The sequence below is a fragment of the Vanacampus margaritifer genome, chromosome 11 (assembly GCF_051991255.1).
Source record: "Vanacampus margaritifer isolate UIUO_Vmar chromosome 11, RoL_Vmar_1.0, whole genome shotgun sequence".
In the NCBI taxonomy this organism is placed as follows: domain Eukaryota; kingdom Metazoa; phylum Chordata; class Actinopteri; order Syngnathiformes; family Syngnathidae; genus Vanacampus; species Vanacampus margaritifer.
Genome location: NC_135442.1, coordinates 7289805 through 7310705, shown reverse-complemented (window position 1 = coordinate 7310705; position 20901 = coordinate 7289805). Strand labels below are relative to the sequence as shown.

At 39.7% G+C, this 20901-nt stretch overlaps 2 protein-coding genes across 4 annotated transcripts in view; one reads left to right on the top strand and one right to left on the bottom strand.

Moving 5' to 3' along the window:
* adam23b (ADAM metallopeptidase domain 23b) overlaps positions 1–20901 on the top strand; it is a 43853-nt gene that overhangs the window by 1755 nt on the left and 21197 nt on the right. For 2 of the 3 annotated variants that reach the window (XM_077581001.1, XM_077581002.1), the window contains exons 3-8: positions 8316–8697; positions 9174–9385; positions 11161–11237; positions 17783–17846; positions 20421–20503; positions 20620–20683. In XM_077581001.1, coding sequence (XP_077437127.1) covers positions 8622–8697; positions 9174–9385; positions 11161–11237; positions 17783–17846; positions 20421–20503; positions 20620–20683 — 576 coding nt within the window. In that variant the 5' untranslated portion in view covers positions 8316–8621. Of the gene's footprint in view, positions 1–8096; positions 8698–9173; positions 9386–11160; positions 11238–17782; positions 17847–20420; positions 20504–20619; positions 20684–20901 lie in introns of those variants that run through there. The other variant, XM_077581000.1, reaches the window with a different exon arrangement.
* cmklr2 (chemerin chemokine-like receptor 2) lies at positions 614–6410 on the bottom strand. Its single transcript, XM_077581003.1, has 3 exons — positions 6240–6410; positions 5110–5221; positions 614–3461 (listed from the first exon to the last, which is right to left on the bottom strand). Exon 3 carries the CDS (start codon positions 3450–3452, stop codon positions 2367–2369), a length of 1086 nt encoding a protein of 361 aa, XP_077437129.1. The 5' UTR covers positions 3453–3461; positions 5110–5221; positions 6240–6410; the 3' UTR covers positions 614–2366.

Below are 20901 nucleotides of genomic sequence, written 5' to 3'. Positions count from 1 at the left end.
ACCCGATTGTTACATGGTGAATATTATAAGGAATTGATGCCATTGTAAGATGGATTCATTATGTTCTGAAGAGAGAATGCTGAATAGCAGAGACTGAACTAAAATGTGGTGCAATTTCTCCATTTTTGGAATTCTTGAAAAAGTCGATTTTTAGTGTGAATGTTTAACATTCTGAAGTTAGTTTTGATCTGCTTGGCAAGTTAATACTCCATTAATTCAATATTTTTTCTTGTAGAAAAGTACAGTAAATTATTATGTTTTTAATGTAAAAAAAAAGTGAACAGAAGAATGATTTAAAAAAAAAAAATCATAATTATCAAACATTATTCCAGTGACTGGATCTTGTCTCGACATTTCATTGTATATCAGGTCAGCAATGGTCGGGAGAAAAAAAAAACAGGAAATGACTGCATTTGAAGGCACCATAGCCTGTAGGGAAAGAAAAACAAAACAAAATGCACATCTGGACCAAAGTCATACTTGTCTAAATAGCAGTCCTGGAGAAGTACATGTCATTTTGTACACAAGGGTTCAAAGCTTGAATGACATAACCCAGACACTGCTGGACAAACAAAGTAAAAAAATAAAAAAAATAAAAAAATTCAAACAAAAGTACAGTAGAGTACATTTATTAAGGGGCTATTTATTTGTAATATATTAAATGGAATATATGTGTAACATTTCCACAAATAAATTCTACTCTAGCAGCAAATATACATTCATACATGTGTTCTACTACTTTTATGTGAAATCTCAAACAAAATGAAAAAATCCCTTAGCATCGTTTTTCGTCATCTGTAAAATTCACAAAAGCTTCATGAAAGTTATGCTCGGGTTGCTCTACATTTGGTTGTAACATCTTCCAGTTCGTGTAAATGCAGATCGTCACAGTTGAGAAGAGAAATTTGCAATACTGTACGTTTGTTTTGTCAAAACATGTATTAAGACAGATTCAATTAAATAATGTAGTAAAGTTATTGTAAAGTGGTGGGGCCAATGTTGGGGCCACAATGAGAAGAAAACACAACAATACTACAACAATAAAGTCTTACAAGATTAATGTTGTAATTTTACTAGAATAAAGTCGTAATATTTATTACAAGTGTACTGTATTTAGTACACTTTTTTTTTTTTAAATCAACTTTGACTTCACTATTAGTTTGTCAAACAATGAAATCAGCAATCACTCATTTGAATTTGGACTTTAATAAAATTAAAACTTTTTTTGTAACTTATACAGAGTATTTTAGTCTATGAACTTTTATTTCCATTTAATGTAATTGTTGGTTGAAGACATACAGTGGATATGAAAAGTCTCCACACCCCTGTTCAAATGTTAGTTTTTTTGTGATATAGTCAAACGAGACCAAGATAAATCATTTCAAAACTTTTCCCACCATTAATGTGACACATCACCTATACAACACATTTTTTTTTTAATTCATTTTTGTTTTACTTTTTGAGAGAGGAAGTAAAAATGAACAAATGAACTAATATGGTTGCACAAGCGTGCACATTCTGGGGCCTTTGTTCTTTTCTGACTGGAACTCGAGGGAATTATAAACATTTCCGAATGCCAGTCAGTGTTAGCACAAAACCTGCTTTCTGACAGAAAGTAAAAATAAAAAAAAACTGGAACATCTGAAATTTAAAGCGGAAGTCAACCTTAAACATTTCTTGAAAATAATATGTTATATACTAGTCTAAACATGACATTCTGATTAATATTACATTTTTGGAATATGAGTTATGAAGCAAAATCCAGCCGTTTTTATCCATCTCAGGGGGCGGCCATTTTGCCACTTGCTGTCGACTGAAGGAGACGTCAATGTTGCTTAGGGCTCAGGCAACAACCAATCAGAGCTCACCTGTTTTCTGAAGCTGCGCTGTGATTGGTTGTTACCTGAGACCTGAGCAACATTGATGTTATCTTCAAGTGGCAAAATGTCCGCCCCCTGAAAGGGATAAAAACGGCTGGATTTTGCTGCTTAACTCATATTCCACGAACGCAAAATGATCCACAATACCATATTTGAGAAATATGCATAGAACAAATTATTGACAAAAAAAATATTTGGTTTGACTTCCCCTTTAATTTGGCTTAATCAGAGGCACTTTAAATAGTTGCATGGGTGTGCTGACTGCCATTTAACATGAGTTTGTCTGTGATTGGCTAATTCTAAACACATCCCAAAAAGGATTTTTTAATTTTGTACAGTTTATAGTTCACATAAAAGATAGATTTTTTGGGGGGGTGATTTATGTTACTCTCATTTTTTTTATTTTTATATATATATCACAAAAACCTGGCATTTGAAATGGGGTGTGTAGACTTTTCACATCCACTCTGCATCTGCGCATAAAGATTACAGAGTTGATGAGGCCACAGGATCCTCCGGTGCACTGTCCTGGACGTGAGGGACTCCTGGCAAAGATTCCATCTCAGTGGCCGACACGGATTGGCTGAGTTCTCTTAGCGAGCTTTTAGTGATGTCCAAGCACGCGCGCTTCAGGATGTTGCGAACTTTTTTACCCAGAAGCACATAGAGCACCGGGTTAATGCAGCTGTGGAAAAAGCCTAAACTGGTGGCCAGCGGAAATCCCATTTTCAGCACGTTATGTAGATGCAGCGAGGAATGTATGGACAGCTCCATCAGGCTAAAGATGTGGAAAGGGACCCAACATATGAAGAATGCCAGGATCATGGCGGAGACCGTTTTGGTGAAGCCAGACATGCGAACGGCGCCCTGGGATCGATTCACCTTCACCGTCAGAAGGATTCCGGTCACACACATAGCAGAGAACGGCAAGAGGAAGCCCACCGTGGTACGGATGGAGACCACCAGAATGTGTCTGGCAGCTGCTGACGCTCCATCCTGTGCGTGGAAGTTGTTGAAGCACACCACTTTGTCGTGTAAGCGCACCGTGTCCCGAAAGATGAGCGCCGGGCAGCTCATGACGCCGGCCGTGAGCCACACGCAGGCGCTGGTGAAGAAGGCCCTGGGGACCGTTCGGAACCTCCGAGACCAGTCGTGATGGACCAGCGAGACGTATCTGTCCACGCTGAGCACCGTGAGGAACAGGACGCTCGCGTACATGTTCATGACGCACACAAAGGAATTGATCTTACACATGGCGACGCCAAAATCCCAGTGAAAGTCGCGCAGGATGTAGTCAATGTAGAAGGGGAGGAAGAGCACGAAGACAAAATCGGCCAAGGCCAGATTGAGCAGCCAGACGCTGTTGACGGTCCTTTTGCTCTTGCATCCTGTCACCCAAATGACGGTTCCGTTCCCAATGAGGCCGAGGACAAAGGAAATGATGTAGATGACGACCGAGATGATGTGCATTGCTTCTTTCTGTCTGTGGTCGACTTTCAATTCTTCCATGTCGCCGTATTCCAGGTACTCGTAATAGCTGTAGTTTCCATAGTCCTCTCCGGAGTCGTCCATTGAGATTGCCTATAAGAAAATATGATGGTCACATCCATCCTTTTGGGGAAGTCAACCTTAAACATTTCTTTACGATAATATGTTGTATGAGGCCTCACTAGTCTCAACATGACATTCTGATTAATATTGCATTTGTGGAACATGACTTAAGAAGCAAAATCCTGCCGTTTTTATCCATCTCAAGGGGCGGCCATTTTGCCACTTGCTGTCGCCTGAAGATGACATCACAGTTTACTAGACATGGTATCTTCCCAAAATTGACATCAGTATGAAATAGATTTGACTATATAACAAAATGAAAATAATTTATTAATCAAATTCCAACAACACATTAAACAATTATTTGTTTTTATAACTTTCATAATTATATTTTATTTTTTTATTTTTTTCAATTTTTTTTCTGGAGAATAATTATTATAATTATTAATTATTATAATTATAATAATTACATTTTATAACGCGGCCATTTTGCTACTTGCTGTCCCCTGAAGATGACATCACAGTTTACTAGACATGGTATCTTCCCAAAATTTACATCAGTGTGAAATAGATTTGACTATATAACAAAATGAAAATAATTTATTAATCAAATTCCAACAACACATTAAACAATTATTTGTTTTTACAACTTTCATAATTATATTTTATTTTTTTCAAAAAAAAATTCTGGAGAATAATTATTACAATTATTAATTATTATAATTATAATAATTACATTTTATAACGCGGCCATTTTGCCACTTGCTGTCCCCTGAAGATGACATCACAGTTTACTAGACATGGTATCTTCCCAAAATTTACATCAGTGTGAAATAGATTTGACTATATAGCAAAATGAAAATAATTTATTAATCAAATTCCAACAACGCATTAAACAATAATTAGTTTTTACAACTTTCGTAATTACATTTTATAACGCGGCCATTTTGCCACTTGCTGTCCCCTGAAGATGACATCACAGTTTACTAGACATGGTATCTTCCTAAAATTTACATCAGTGTGAAATAGATTTGACTATATAACAAAATGAAAATAATTTATTAATCAGATTCCAACAACGCATTAAACAATAATTAGTTTTTACAACTTTCATAATTACATTTTATAACGCGGCCATTTTGCCACTTGCTGTCCCCTGAAGATGACATCACAGTTTACTAGACATGGTATCTTCCTAAAATTTACATCAGCGTGAAATAGATTTGACTATATAACAAAATGAAAATAATTTATTAATCAGATTCCAACAACGCATTAAACAATAATTAGTTTTTACAACTTTCATAATTACATTTTATAACGCGGCCATTTTGCCACTTGCTGTCCCCTGAAGATGACATCACAGTTGCTCAGGCAACGACCAATCACAGCTCACCTGTTTTCTGAAGCTGAGCTGTGATTGGTTGTTACCTGACCTGAGCAACTGTGATGTCATTTTCTCTCGATAGCAAGTGGCAAAACGGCCGCCTTATGATATTGATAAAAGCTGCTGGATTTTGCTGCGTAATGCTTATTTTGCTAGCACAATATTAACCAAAATACTGTATTTAGGCTCGCGGGGCTGCATTGAACATATTATTGTTAAGAATTTTGGGGGGGGGGTTGACTTCTCCTTTAAAATGATGCCAAGAATCATCCATAGTTGCGATGAACCTACCTGTTGAGTTCTAGCCTCACAACCGGCTGCTCTCCAAAATAATCCAGGGATCACAGAAACCCCTCATTCAGTTCCTGTGTTCAAGCGAGTGCAGGGTGTGTCCAGGATAAGCCTGGAACATAATGTGAACATCCATTTGGGTCAACATTGTGGCAAGTGACATGGTTGACAGAAAGAGGCAGGAGGAACCGCAAGAGGGTGAATCATTCTCCTCTTGCACAGTTAAGGAACTTATTTTTTTGTGTGTGTGGAAGGGCAGACAATAATAGTTGTGGAAGTTACTTTTCCACTGCAGTCATCAGTAAACAGCTTTTAGGGTGATAAGTTCAACTTTGCTCGTCTGAACATTTGTAGCACTATCAAGGTCTCAAGTTTTATACAGTGTGTTTAAATTGTCCAAATTCACCTCAACTTATAAGATGCATTTTTTTTTGTTTACAAATGAGTGTGACCTCTTTTGAAGTTTAATGGCTTGTCAGTGTAGTAACACACCCGAAACTCATGCCTTTGTGCCTGACTTGGATACATACCGCTACGCTAGCTTTTCAGACTTGGAAAAAAGTATGAAGTTACCTTGGAGCTCAAATACTACATTGTGTATATTTGAAACTTGAGGGACAGAATTCGACCCATTTCTTCTTTTATGAAGAATATACTTGGGCATTTGCATGTGGGAAATATACTTAGATGTAGAAATGTTTCAAAATCAAGATTACTGAACTGACACTTGAGAGGACAAAGGACATACAGTATAGAAATTGCTTTGTTTAGCACTACATGTAGGCTGAAACATCTTTATTTTATGGTCGAGACAGTTTTTTTTCTGTTATTAAAAGTAAATCAAGCAGAGAATCAGGCTAATATAAGTGGCTTTTAAATATGATTGATAAACAATGAAAGAGCATTAGCATTTGGGAAAGTATAGTTAAAGGATTGTGTCATTAATTCAAAACTAATGGAAAGTGAACTATTTGACAGCATTTCAGTACAGTGTGCATTTAAATGACTCATTCCCGCATTACATGAAATTCTCAGTTAAAACATAAGGTTGCGTAGCATTCATAAAAGACACAGCATACTGACGGAAATACATCACTCTTGATATTTAAAGTATTTGGAAAAGATCTTACCGAGCACAGAAGCTGCACTGACTGACGATTTTTTTTTTGTATTTTGTTATTAACATCCAAAGAGCAAAAAGTCGATTCCACTTTACAGAACCTCGCTCCCCCCCTCCAGACGGCCGTGTGCACTCTTTCCGCGAGTCCATCCAAACTAAACTTTGTCGGAGGTTTCCTTTTTTGCGCGGAGATGTGTGGAGTGGGCGCGCCCCGGCCGTGTGACGCGTCACACGCACGCACGCACGCACGCACCACCGAGGGCAGCAAAGTTGTTATTGGTCGCCCGCGCGGACAAGAATGTGTTCATTCATTGGCGCTTTGGCCGCTTCTCACAGTCGCGACCCTCTCTCAATAAACACAGAGGAATTGAATGTTGCACGGTTTTTAATGGCACTCCAAAATGTTAGGTGCGCGCCAAGTGTGCACGGTCCTTCTTCATCTTCTGGTTTTCTTTGATTTAGTACCTTGAGTTTCTTGGCAGCCTTTCAAATAAAATGCCATATGTTTGGCTGCATACTCATACAGCTGAATAATGTATGTCAACAGAAATGAGTCCGCTGAAAAATACAATATTTGCTTTTCTGATGTGAAGGTTTAAATGAGGGGATTTTAACTCTTTCAGCTTCAACGGTTTATTTTACCCTTATGAGCAATACATTTAGCTACTTTTAGAATGTGTGAGGGAAATTATGCTACAACTTTTGAAGGCCGAAGTCGAATGTGTATACTTTACATGGAAGCATGCTAGGCAAGTAGTTCGCTCTCATCTGCAGTGTAAATAAATAAATGCAGCCAAATGTCAAATTAAACTCTGTTGTTATATGTGCAACTGACGCTAGGGGGCGTTGCATCAAGTCAACGTTTGCATTGCTATTATGCTATGATACTTTTTTAATATCTTGGTGTTTTTTTTTTTTTTTTTACTAGGGGCAGCATGTTTGTCTAACGGTTAGCACGGCTGCCTCGGTTCTAGAGGTCTGGATTTGAATCTCGGCTGCGGCCTTCCTGTGTGGTTTGCATTGTTCTCTCTGTCTTTGGGTGGGTTTCCTCCAGGTACTCTTGTCTTTACCTCCCGCATTCCAGAATTATACTTATTAGATGAATTGAAAATTGTTCATAGGTGCGAAATGTGAGTGTGAATGGTTTGTTTGTCTCTACGTGCCCTTGTGACAGGCAGGGCGACGGGCCTCATCGGATCCAGCAGCATGCACTGTACTTTTCATTTATTTCCACCATTAATTTCATATGTAATAAAAAAGTTGTTATTTATTGTGCAAAATGTGTATACATAAATTAGCATCGGTAATGTTTTTATTGGACTATGAGGAAGTTATGACTCAGCAACAACAACAAAAGAGTCACACACTTGAGGTTGCTCACCCTGTTGTCATGCCATTGCTTTTCTCTCATTTTGCTGTAACAGTCCAACAAAATTGGAATTGGGCTTTCTGTTGTGGGCCAAAATCTGACACGCTGCAGCTCGAGTCACTGTAAATGCACGCACTCGCATGTGGGCAAGGAGTGCAACGGTCGCAGATGTACTCTCCAATCATTTATTGTACAGGACAATCAAACAAACACTAAATAATAAATCATGCAAAAATCTGCTGTAGGCCGCAACTCACACCCAGACGCTCACACTGACCGTAACTGGCCAATCCAACTGAACTCCTTGTGTTGCTCACTAGGCCACGCCCCTTAAAAACTGCAATATGTGCAGTAATTAACAATAACACTTGATAAAAACAGTTTATATGTTTATTGTTTGTTCGTTTTGTTTGTACAGTGCTCTTTTTCTTACCAGATGGTTGTGGGGGTTTTTTTGAGGGGGGAAGGGGGCTGCAATGGGATTAATAGCATTTCAATAAGAAAATATAGTCAAATTAAACAACTACTCTACGGTATATGGGGATTGCTAATTTTGTTTAAAAAAAATTCTCGTGTTGCCATTCTGACATCCCAATTCCATCTAGGGGAGACAGTAGCTCTCTCTTTTATTTCCAGATCACCCACTCGTCCTTCATTGAATCATCCTGTGCAACCACTTCCTGTCTCCGGGTTGTCTTCATATGTGTGCCCCTGCAGGACTTGTTCGTGCACATCGAGGTGGAGTCTGCCGATGAACTTCCAGTAGCTGCACGGCCGCCGCCTTCCCTGCGCTCCTCCTCCTCCTCCTCCTCCTCTTCTTCCTCCCACCATCATCATCATCATCCCCATCATCTGCAGCCGCAGCAGTCCAGTGCCTCCCGGACCTATGAAGAAAGCGCCCCCTCTCATCCTCCTCCCCATCAGTCTGATCATCGGCACCTCCCTGCCTGCCACGATGGGCTGCAAGCGCCACGCTACCTTGTTGTGTTGATATCGAGATATTTCAGTCATCAAATATGAATCATGCGTTTGATATTTCTGGACACTTTGCTCGTCAGCATCCTCACGCTTTGGCTTCACGCATCACCAGCGTCATCCGGTACGTAGCGCTGTATTTTTTTATTTGCTTTTCGTAGAAGCAATTGCATCTCGTTTCTATCAGTATTTTAGCGGCTCTTTGCTAAATAAGAAGGGACGTTGTGTCTATGTGCTGCGACTTTAATAAACGTGCTGGACGGTGTAGGGCAGAATAAAACATGCCAGCGTTGTTCTCTGCGCTAAACCGCTACCGCATTTGAATTAAAAATATATACACACATATTAAGGAGGGGTTCTGATCCTGCTGCATGATGCTGACTGTGTCTTTGAGGCTGAATAGGTGATTGGGCACTTTTTGGAAATAAAGCCAACATCCAAAGTCAAATAAATGATCATTTGCTGTAAAAGTCATCTCACCTGAATTTTGGCTGGAACGAAAAAGTGTTGCAATGACACTATGACCCCTTTGAGGTTGACAGCTGGCTCAGGTGTGTCGGTGTGTGTGTGTGTGTGTGTGTATGTACGATTCTCTCGCAGCTTCTCACAGTGCAGAGGACAAGGTTGAGAGGGACGCAGTGCCGGTGAAGCAACAGGCGACTGCAGCACCCGTTTCGGGAAACACGGCCCGCCATGCAGCCGAGCAGGTGATCGCCTACCCGTCCCGCCTCATCTACTACCTAAACGAGGACTCTGAGAGTGCCTACAAGGACCTGGACACTCGGGCCAGGAGCCAAGCCACAGAGGGTCAGGTAGGCGAATGCAGAGCCGTGTCGGATTATATTTTGTCGCCATCAGCAGATCACCTCACCACGTGCTGCTTATCGGCCCATCGCACAAGCTTGCAATCCTGTTTTCCCGAGCACATAAATAGCAGCCGAAAGTCATGCTGTGTGGTGCTGAAAAAAAAAGCTGCACCCAAGCAGAACCACCATCTGTCATTTGTTGGCCACATCTGTTTGCGTTGTCCAGTGGGGACTGGATAGCGATCTTATCTACAGCTTTCTTCATGGTCAAAAATGAGACTGTAGTCCTCTACACTGCGTAAAATGTATGCCGATAAGATTGCACCGTGTCCACAAGTACCTTTTCAAAGCTGCATACAAAATTGGTTTGATTTTGGATATCAAGCCATTGGGTCAATTATTTGTTTTTTTGTGTGAGTGAGAGACCAATAAATGAGAATTTATCCCCTCTTAAGTATCTACAACTTTTATTCTGTATTGGACCTCGAATTTCGGAGTCCAATGCAGAATAAACTGATTGAAAAAACAGTTTCGAAGTCTGAAACTCAAGAGTTTTATTGTCAATTTCTTCGACCCTCTAAAATGAATTCAGAGATTTGTTTTTAAAAACATGTTTGAAATTTTAATTCGCTGAAAACATGTAAAAAGGCCGACATCTACACAATACAAAATTGTCACAAAATAGCATTTTTAAACCAGTTCAGTTCTTATGACCAATAACTATTATGAACTTGAGCACTTTTGTTCACATTATTTAAAGTTATCCGTCACAATTGCTAGTTTCTTCGGTATTACTAGGCCCATTACAGTTAGCTAGCTAGCTAGCTGTTGTGAGCCTCAGAAGCTGTTAGCTTGCGAACTAGCTTTTGGCTAGTGCTACTCGTCACGGCATGGAAAGCCCCTGCGACGACCCGCTGGGATATATTTCACGACCGCAGACTTAAGCATTTTTTGTGTGACTCAAACATGTATGGATGTGCGGGCATAAGAAATTTTCTAGATGAAGTAGCATCAGTTTTTCCGCGGGGCGTGGTTTCACGCAATCATCTGACACAGCCGCAGGGTTTGAGAGCGAAAACATTGGCTTTTTTGAAGTCTTATTTTTAGTACTTGATAATTCTGTTTTTTAATCATCTTAATCTGACATTGTTGTTAACAGCAATGTTCTCCGTGGTGTGTCATATTTACATGACATTTATTTTCACTTTACAAGTACTTTACAGAAAAATTACAGTCATGTACTGTCAAACCTGCCGGTCGAGCATACCATTAAACATTTATTAATGGGAAAGGCAATGTTTTGAAACATTTTGGCAGTCTTGGTCATAAAAGTGTGTAATATAAGTCACCCACTGAATATGAATGTGTTTTAACACTAAAACACTATTCAAATGGTATTTTAACTTTAACGACAAATGATGAGGGCGTAATAAAGATTGCGTCACTTTGCATATATTTTACACATATACATTAACATCATTTGCATTAACATTTACACTTATCATAAAATGATGATGACATGCAAGAAAATCAGATAGCCAATCGGTGGCTAACGTTAGCAGTTGAACCCAATGCATTGGAAAAACTCCAATATTATTCGGTACTCGATTAGGGTACACGGCAGTCCTTTTCTTTTAGTGTTTATTGGTGTTCGGTGGCCATTTTGGAGTCTTGTGACTTGGCTTAATGCTTTGATGCTGTTTGAACCGAGATGATGGTTCGAACTCCTGCAACTTTTCAGAATGATGTTTAGAAATGACTTCATTTTTCTTCCCCGACAGGCCATCCATCTCGCTCAGGTCAGCTTCCAACTCGAAGCTTTCGGCACCCGATTTGTTCTGGATCTAACCTTGAACAAGTAAGTCCTCTTCTCTAGTATGATTTTATTTTTTTAAACCAACACTATAAAACATTAGTCTGGATTCATACCACACAACATTTTGCTCCCAAGCCATGTTTGCACATCCCTGCTGACACACAGACAAACAAATACCTCAATGCCAGTAAAAGCATAACTAAATCCCCGCCATTGTGGTTGTTAGTCATAACAAATTTTCAGACTGTGGTTTGCCCTCGTGTGAGCGCGTCTCCCATAACAGCATCAGCTCCTGAGGTCGGCTGGTTAGTAGCTGCGCCGCTGTCGTACTGTAATTCTGTCCACGCTGTGGCGAAATATCTAAGCTACTCGTTATACTGCAGTTGAGCCGACGTTAAGAATGCATTGCTAGCTTTTTGATGAAGGATTTTTTTTTTCTTTTCTTTTTTTTCCTGAAGGATATTTCAACAAAATGGATCTCCGTGGAGTGCAAACCTCCTCAAAAATTAAACAGTGCCCCACCCCTCCGCTTTATTTGTGAAAACTGGCTTAGTTGTTTTAGCATAATAAAGAAATCCTTCGCAGCAGTACAAACAATTAGAATGCCAGGCAGTAAAACATTTATTTCGATGATTGGAACAGCATTTGTCAAAGGTGATGAATGATTTTCTACCCGACAAACTGTAGAATATTCTTTTTGATTTGATTTTTTTTTTTTTTACAGTTGGCAGGCTACAGACAAAGGCAAAGTCTCACGTAATGCTATTTTGCAAAGATCAAGTCTTTAATGAGGTTTTAATTGGCATGATTGAAAATGAGCATGGAGACAGACGTTCTGCGGATCGCTGTCCCGGTTTGGAGACACCAGGCTCCGGACACTCAATGATATTGATTTAGTTCCTTCACTGAGTAGCCGGTCTACATATGTGAGAGCTTAATGTGTATGTGTACGAAAGGATTTTGAAATGCTAATTGAATCCCTTGGCTCCTAATGTGATTTAAAGCTGGGGTTCTGTCATCAAATGTGGTAATTTCATACTGACTTCATGGCTGAGTGGTGTCAGATATCAAGGCTGGCACACGCTACGGCGGCGGTTTGATTTGTAACCCTTTCCGAATCACGGAGGAAGCGGTGGTTTATTTTAACACCGGCGAATAATTGTCATCCCGCGAGGCAGGCGAGAGGTGTGCTTTTCCGCAGCTGTGCCAATAATGGAGAGATTGCAGAAATGTTGCATTGTTGTTGACAACAGGGAGACTGCTAAGGAGGGCTCTCAGAAAAGCACACAAGCGTTTTGCAGGAGAATCAATTTTGGGATGCAGTGTCTGAATTCACATTTTTAAAAACGATTGTTCTCCAATCTCCATTATGTCACCATCTGACATTATAGGTGACGGGTTGTCCTCTAAGAAGTGTGACATCAGCTATCTTGAGGAATTGCCAGGCAACATCCGTCTTGTACATTCGGACAGTGAAAGTACAGCGTGACCTTCATCTCCGTGCTGTCTGCGTGTAGGTTAGCTTTGAGATGCTAACTTCAGCGTTTTTTTTTTTGTGTGTGTGTGTGCGCATGAGAGAAAGAGGAGTTTGAATTGTGCTTGGTGTTGTAGCTGCGACAGTCCTGCTCTATACACAATACAGGCAGATCTGCAATGTGCTAATGACTGCCACTTTATCTCTCAATTCACCTGGGAGTGGCAACTGAAGGCATTTCACTGGCCTCCAAATAATTACATAATATGACAATGATTGCATTTTGACCTTTTCAATGAGCGCAGAGCATCGCTTCACCGAGGGAAAAAAATGATGCATTTGGGGAAAGTGGGAAATCGGATTTATTCCACTCGGATTGTGTCAGTTCCGCCCTCAACGCATTTGAGGCAAATGTAAATTAGAGCTGTGAAATGATTAAAAAAATTTTAATCAGACCACATCTTAGAATTGTGATTAATCACGATTAATCGGTTAGTAAAAAAAGGCTTTTTTTAATCACCATTTTTCTCCCGCCAAATTTGAAGAGCACCGGTTACGTGTTAATTCTTTTGAAATTTAATGGTATGAGGACGTCTTCAAAAAAAATTTTGATCCACTCATCCTCCTCTTTTTCTAATCAGTTAATTACTTACATAATTTAAAATGAAAAAAAAATGACCTAAATGTTTTTGACATGAACAAATATTCTAAATGTGACACGCAAACATTTATTAAATGCTTTACTTTAATGCACGTAATTATGTCTTTTGCTAAAACACAACCTGTGCTACCTTAAACGTAGCCATCCGCTGTCACTCTAAAGGATCATCTATGGTCAAAATTAATTTAATCTGCGTTAATTCATGATTAATGCGATCATTTTTTGTGGTTAATTAATCAGTTAACGCTTTAACTTTGACAGCACTAATGTAAATACAAGACGTATGTTTATGTGACACAACGTGATCTGGAATGACTGTGTTAACCAAAACAACAAACAATTTATCGTAATCAGCCATCTTTATTGTTTACATTTGCCTTAAACACACTCCGAATGGGATAAATCCACCTTCAAATGCAGAATAAGACCGCCTTTTTGACTTGTGACGTCATTTTGGATTTGTCAATACACATCTAGCAATGCTACACTGTTAGCAGTCTACTTCCTGGTTCGTGAGACATGAAGAAAGTTTACGCTGCTTTTCTACTCACAATCGGGGTAAAGATGTACCGGCGTCTCGTGTAATGACATTCAAAGTTGTACAACCACTGTAACTCATTATTCATAAATAAGCTTGTTGTGGAAGAGCATAGATGCTAACCTCGCTAACTATGACTGTTCCAATTGCTGTTAGTCTTAAAAGATTCATACCAGCGGTTTCTCAGGACTGTCGGTGAAGAAGTGGTGCAAGTAAATCTCCGTCTTCGCGAACACATTGTCTTGAGAATGTACAGACAACCGTGTGCTAACCAGATCTTTATTCATCACGGAAGTTGTAGCTAAGATACAACACACACCAACATTGCAACACTTAAGCTGCTTTACAGAACCCAACGTCAGTATACCATGCGGTTGTGTGGATGCTACAAGCGTGTTGTGTTAAATGAGACCTCTTACAAATCTGGCCTCAAATAGCCTACAATAAAGGCACATGTGAAATAGGAACACCAAATAAGAGAGCCTTATGCCTTTACATGAAACCGCTGCGCTAAAAAGATATCAATGATGTCATCGGTAATTAATTGTCTTCAACTCAACTATCGTCACATTATACCCAACCACAAAAAAATGTTTAGTCATTCAACCCCTAGTCTACATCACTAGCCACACCAATTTTTATTTATATTTTAATTTTAGTATTTAAATTTTTACAAATATTTTTAATATATTATTCGGATTTATACCTAGGCCAGCACGCAAACTCAGCTAATCTTAATCTTGAACTTGCTTAGACATTGCTATTTTATTTATATTTGCCCGAATTACTCTTTTATTCTATGGTTAGATTTAAAGTACTTCATAATACTTGGTACTTTCTTGGATTTACTGTATGTCATATTGCATCTGGCAGCACTGTTGGCGGTCGGTGGTTTCGTGGTGTTCACATCTGCCTCACAGTTGAGGTTCTGTGTTCAAATTATGGCTCATATTGCAGCCCCGTATTTATTTTAGGGGTGTCAGCTGATTACGTTTTTTAATTGTAATTAATCACATGACTTCAATAGTTAACTCGCGATTAATCACAAATTTTATTTTAAAAAAAATCATACTCTTGTTAACATAAAAGTGGGAAAAAAGTTAAACTAATAGAAATATGGCCGCATCTTTTAGTCATTGATACAGTATTTTCATAATAATTCATAAAATTTTGTTAAAATTAAAAATATGTACTGTACTGTAAAAAATGAGTGTGATATTAATTTGTGTTGAGGTCATTTTTCTACCACTAGATGGCATAATTGCATTTGTAGCACGTTGGTGACAGCTCAGTGCATTTTCCTTTTCATATTAAGAGCTATCTAATCTTTAACATGAAGTAACTTGTGAAATTCTGCACATTTGTGAAATTGTAAAATACATCGTGAGCCCAGACTCCACAAATATATGCATTATTATTACATTTATAACGGCTAAATTTTGACGCGCATGTGTCTGCTGTGTTGCAACTGGAATTCCCCCAGTAGAGTTTCCAAGTAAGGGGCGGTCCTTAATCGTGCGTTAAAAAACGAGTGACAATTTTGACACCCCTGATTTATTTATTTGTTTTGTACATATCATCTGTAATATAAAAAAAAAAAAAAAGTCAATTTTATTACGACACATTGGGAGCTTCTCTTAATGTATTCAACCACTTTATAAAAACAGAATATTGATAAAGCATTTTCATAACATTATGCTGGTGTACATAATGTTGCGAGTGTCATGCATAGTGTATGCGGAAGAATGGAACACAATGTTCTGACTAACTACGAGGCACCTCCATTCATCTCATTTAAAATCGGATTATTTCCATGTATTGGGGATATGATTATCAGTGGCGAAAGAGCTTGCGCAGTTGTCCGAGCTTCTTCTGCAGATTTCCTGCGGCGTTTTCGCTTGCTGCTGCATTGTGGCGCTCCCCCTTGCACGCCTCAAGACATCCACAGACACTCCTCAGTTCAACAAACGCACACTTCAAGATGCTCACATTCCGGCGGCTGGTCTCCGCCAGCGCTCCAGCGGCGCCCGCCAATTCACGCACACGCACGCCATTTACTGTACTCCTTGGCATGGCCCACTCTCCGCTCCATGCCTTGTGTGTCACGCTAAAAATAGCACCTCACTTAGGAGTCGCCTCTCACGCCTTGAGCGTCCTCTCGTAATCGTGCGCTTCCTTGCTGAGCATCGCTCACAAATGTCACGCCGCCGGTAGTGTGTCACAGGACAAAATATGCCAGGTAATCCGTTTGTTCCGCAACGCCGCCACCTTTCCTGGGAGAAGCGGATGGTTTTTTTTTTCATTTGTGAGGCGACCCAGGGGAGGGGAACAAAAAAAAAAAAACACCTTTGTTGCAGAAATTGCACTCTTTTGGAAGTCAGCACACAGATTGAATGTATGTGAATTTAATGGATGCTGATTTTACTTTTTGTTCAGGCTTCAGGGTGAAGATGACACCCCACAGTCATCCACAATGTTACTATGTAGCCTTCAATTTAAGTTTGTGGCTATGTTGAGCAATTTGGTATTCTCACCTATGATCCATTTTTTATTATTGGGTGTGGACTGGTCTCCACTCAATCTCAGGACACTTATTCAGGCAGATGACCATTCAAACTCGCATTCACTGAACCCTTTATAGTGATTTCATTTTTTTTTTTTTGTCTTTTTTTCTTTCCTGGAGAGCTCAGTATTGTTCATTCGGTAATTTTACCGATTTGACATGTCATCATCATTGCTCTCTTTTTTTTTTTTAATTATTAATTTTATTTTGTATGTGCGTGCGTGTGAGTGTGTGTTCATTAGTTCACCTAAAACCTATTAAAAAAAATCCCATACCGTTCACCTAAACCGAACACTTCCAGCCAGAGTCGTGAGGCCGTCAGGAGACCCGAGGAAGGACTAAAGAAAAGAAAGGAATGTGAAATCCAGCACCGACCAGACACCACCAGAGTGATTTCATGTTAAAGGAGAAGTCAACCCAACCACAACAACAAAAATAATCTTGACAATAATATGTTCTATGCAGCTCCTTTAGTCAAAATACAGTATTCTGGTTAATATTGTTGTTAGTGGATAAGAGTTAAGCAGCAAAATCGAGCAGTTTTTATCAATATCAGAAGGCGGCCATTTTGCCATTTGCTGTCGCGTGAAAATGACATCACAGTTGCTCAGGTCTCAGGTAACAATCAATCACAGCTCAGATTCAGAAAACAGGTGAGTTGTGATTAGTTGTTGCCTGAGCCCTGAGCATTGATGTCATCTTCAGTTGACAGCGAGTGGCAAAATGGCCGCCCCCCCCTGAGATGGATAAACACGGCTGGATTTTGCTGCTTAACTCATATTGCACAAATGTAATATTATTCGGAATGTGATGTTTAGACGAGTGAGGTCACACACAACAAATTATTGCCAAGAAATGTTTCAGGTTTACTTCCCCTTTAAAAACGTATTGGTAATTTTAGTTTTAAATGCTTACTTTGGATATTCGGGGTAATTTGGTTCGAATAGATCACTTCATTAGCTTCACTCAAAGGACACTTAATTAAGTGTATGAGAATGTGATTCATCTTGATGTCGATTACCAGGCCACACCTAACGCCATTTTATTTCTTTACATTGTCTTGTCTTCTTATTCTATTTTTTATATTAATATTTTGCAATACAGTGCTTTTTTTCGCTATCAAAAATGATGTTTTGGCATTTCAAGTCATTTCAAAGGGGGACATGTATTTGATGTATTTAAAATTCAAATACAAGCTTTGTCACAGAACAAATTAAATCGCTGCCTTCATCTAACAATATAATTATTTATTGCTGTTGTAATTTGATGCTCACTGTATCACGATAAAAAAAAAAGAAGAATACTGCTAACCATCAACCACCTAACTGAAGCCCATCTTTTGTCTTCCCAGTGATCTGCTGTCTTCAGATTATGTTGAGATCCATTACGAGGGGTATAAACCTGTCCTGTCAAAGGTAATGTGAAATATTTGACTACTTTCCTGCCTACATGTTGGCCCGGCTGATTGAATTGTTGGATAAATGGTTGATTAGATGTGTTGGGTAGGATGAATGGTTGCAGATTAGCGTGTTATCACCACTTCCAATAATCAGTTCAATCCATATTTATTGACCGAAGCATTTTGCAATTCTTTCAAAACACGTAGGATATTAAAAACAATATCATCAACAGAAGATCAAATCAAAATGTAATAGAAAATAAATAATACAACTTTAAATACCATACTAAGAAATGAAGAAACACACGAAAATTGCAACTCTTTATGCATGGTTGGGGAATGCCAATAAAAAAGTGGGTGTGGGTTTTAAAAAAACATTTGAGGCCAGTTTGTTCCACATTGTGGGCGGCACACCAGTAAGGGCTAACTAATTAGATCCAATTCAATATTTTGTCTTTACGAAGATAATCATGCTCAGTTTTAGCTGACCCGAGAGGGGTATTACTTTAACAACATGTTTGTTATCGTGGTGCTAGCTTGCACTGCATCATAATGATGTTTATACTCCTTGCATGCAAGTAAAAAATATTCGCAACACATCTACGCATGATGCGGTGCGCTTTGCACCACTGCAAACTAGGGTTGGGTTAACCGCAAAGAACACAAGTTACGAATAAACTGTACCTTTAACATTTTTGTTATTGTTGTCTCCTTCAAAGCCGAATAGTACTGTCTGTATTTTGAGCTCTTACATTGAATCTTTATTAGCACGTGCAAGTGTTCCTAATGTTGTGGCCAGTCGGTGCATCCACCCCCCCTGTATACATTAGTGAGGAAGTGAATCAGGTTGTAGAATAAGGAGTCCGTTTGCGGCTGCTGATTCAGGCTGCATGAGCCCGGGTGTACTGTAGCTGAATCAGCAGGCTTTCGCAACCCCCACCCCGCATCCCCCGCCCCCCCCCATGCAGCCTCCTGCTGGAGCTCTGCTCACGTGACCAGGGAGGGAAAGCACTCTGCAGTGTCAGTGCAGTGTGAGATGGACGGAGCGAGAGAGGAGGAAAGCGAGAGAAGGAGGGAAAGAGAGAGAGTCCTTTGCTCGCCCCGTGTCTTTGACAGCTGAGTCACAGATAGCACCGAGACCTACTTTGCAATGTATTCACGATCCCTATTAACAGCAGAGGGGGCCGCACCATACATCAGCATCTGCCAGACAAGCTGTTACATCCTCAGAAGCTTCCAACTGGTGGGATTTCAAAGAAAAAAAACAGACAAGGAAAATTAACTAAACCACACATGTATGCTGTGCTGCACGTAGTGTGACGGCATTGGTCGACATTTACAACCTAATTTCAGGATTTCCATCCATCCATCCATCCATTTTCTTAACCGCTTTTCCTCACAAGGGTCACGGGGGTTGCTGGAACCTATCCCAGCTGGCTTCAGGCAGTAGGCGGGGGGTACACCCTGAACTGGTTGCCAGCCAATCGCAGGGCACACAGAGACGAACAACCACACTCACAATCACACCTATGGACAATTTGGAGTGTTCAATTAACCTGACCATGCATGTCTTTGGAATGTGGGAGGAAACCGGAGTACCCGGATAAAACCCACGCAAGCACATGCAAACTCCGCCCAGGAAGGCCGAAGCCTGGACTCGATCTCACGTCCTCTGCACTGGGAGCCGAACGTGCTAACCAGTCAGCCACCGTGCCGCCTAATTTCAGGATTTGACCCATGAAATTATTCTAACTGATTCTCAGAAGTCTATTCTTAGAGTTTCTCTTGGCTGCGTTGCTTCCAGCACGTGTATGCGGTTGTTAGATTTATTTATTTTTGTCCAATCAGATCTAAATCGAATCTGCCCAAGGGCCTTCCGAATCAGTAGTGCAGGCTAATATAACTTAAAACTACATTATCTGTCTGTTAGCGAGAGCCACTACATCGTGATAACTTACATTGATGTTTCTGCATTTGGCAATTTATTATTATATTATATTATTAGTATGGGATTTTTTTTTAATGGGCTTTAGGTGAACTGATGAATACACACACGCACGCGCACGCACGCACATGCACATGCTCACCCACATACAAAAAATATATATATATGTATATATATATATATATATATATGTGTGTGTATGTGTATATATATGTATATATATAAAAAAAAAAGAGAAAGAAAAAAACCCCTTTTTTTAAAAAAAATTATTTATTTTTTTAAAAAAAATTATTATTATTATTTTTTTAAATTATTTATTTTTTTAAAAAAGGAGAGCAATGATGATGTCAAATCAAATGAACAATACTGAGCTCTCCTGGGAAAAAAAAAAAAAAAAAAACTACATTGGCAATAGGACTGTTTTTCAACAAATCCGATTTCAAACTCTGGCCCAGGCCAGCTGGCATTTTTCAGATCAGCAAAAATGAAAGAGTTAAATTGAACACTTCAAAAAGTGTCCATACTGCTCCATCCTAAATAAATCCCCACTGAAAGTCCAGGTATTAAATGCAAAGGCTGCATTGCTTTAGCGCTGAACTCCATCTGCCGTGATGCTGCATTAGCGCTGTGTCGTTTCTCCCTCAGGGCGGCGAGCATTGTTACTACCACGGGCAGCTGAGAGGCAACCGCGGCTCCCGCGCGGCCTTATCTACCTGCAACGGGCTGCAGTAAGTGAACAGAATTTGTGTGCTCGTTGCGCAACATCTAGGGACTCATACGCACATATCTCCAGCTCCTTTTCTAATATTGACTCAGTTATCGAGCCGCCTCTCTCCATTTTCAGCGGGATGTTTGACGACGGAGCCTACGTGTATCTAATTGAGCCGCTACAACAGACTCATTCGTTTGTAAGTTTTTGGCTAAGTATGCATCTCATATTATTATTATTATTATTATTACTGCAGTGATGATGTGCTAGAATGTGACACAGTAAAGCAGAGACCTCAACCAAGGCCAAAGTACAGGGTGTCCCAAAAGTCACTATCCACTTCCTTTTTTTCCCCATTTTTGTTTCAATTATCATTCAGACAGACGCGAGGACGTTAGCATTCGACAACGTAGGCTT

Excerpts from the sequence above, each read along its gene's own strand:
- cmklr2 (XM_077581003.1), bottom strand. The coding sequence starts at position 3,452 with ATGGACGACTCCGGAGAGGACTATGGAAACTACAGCTATTACGAGTAC.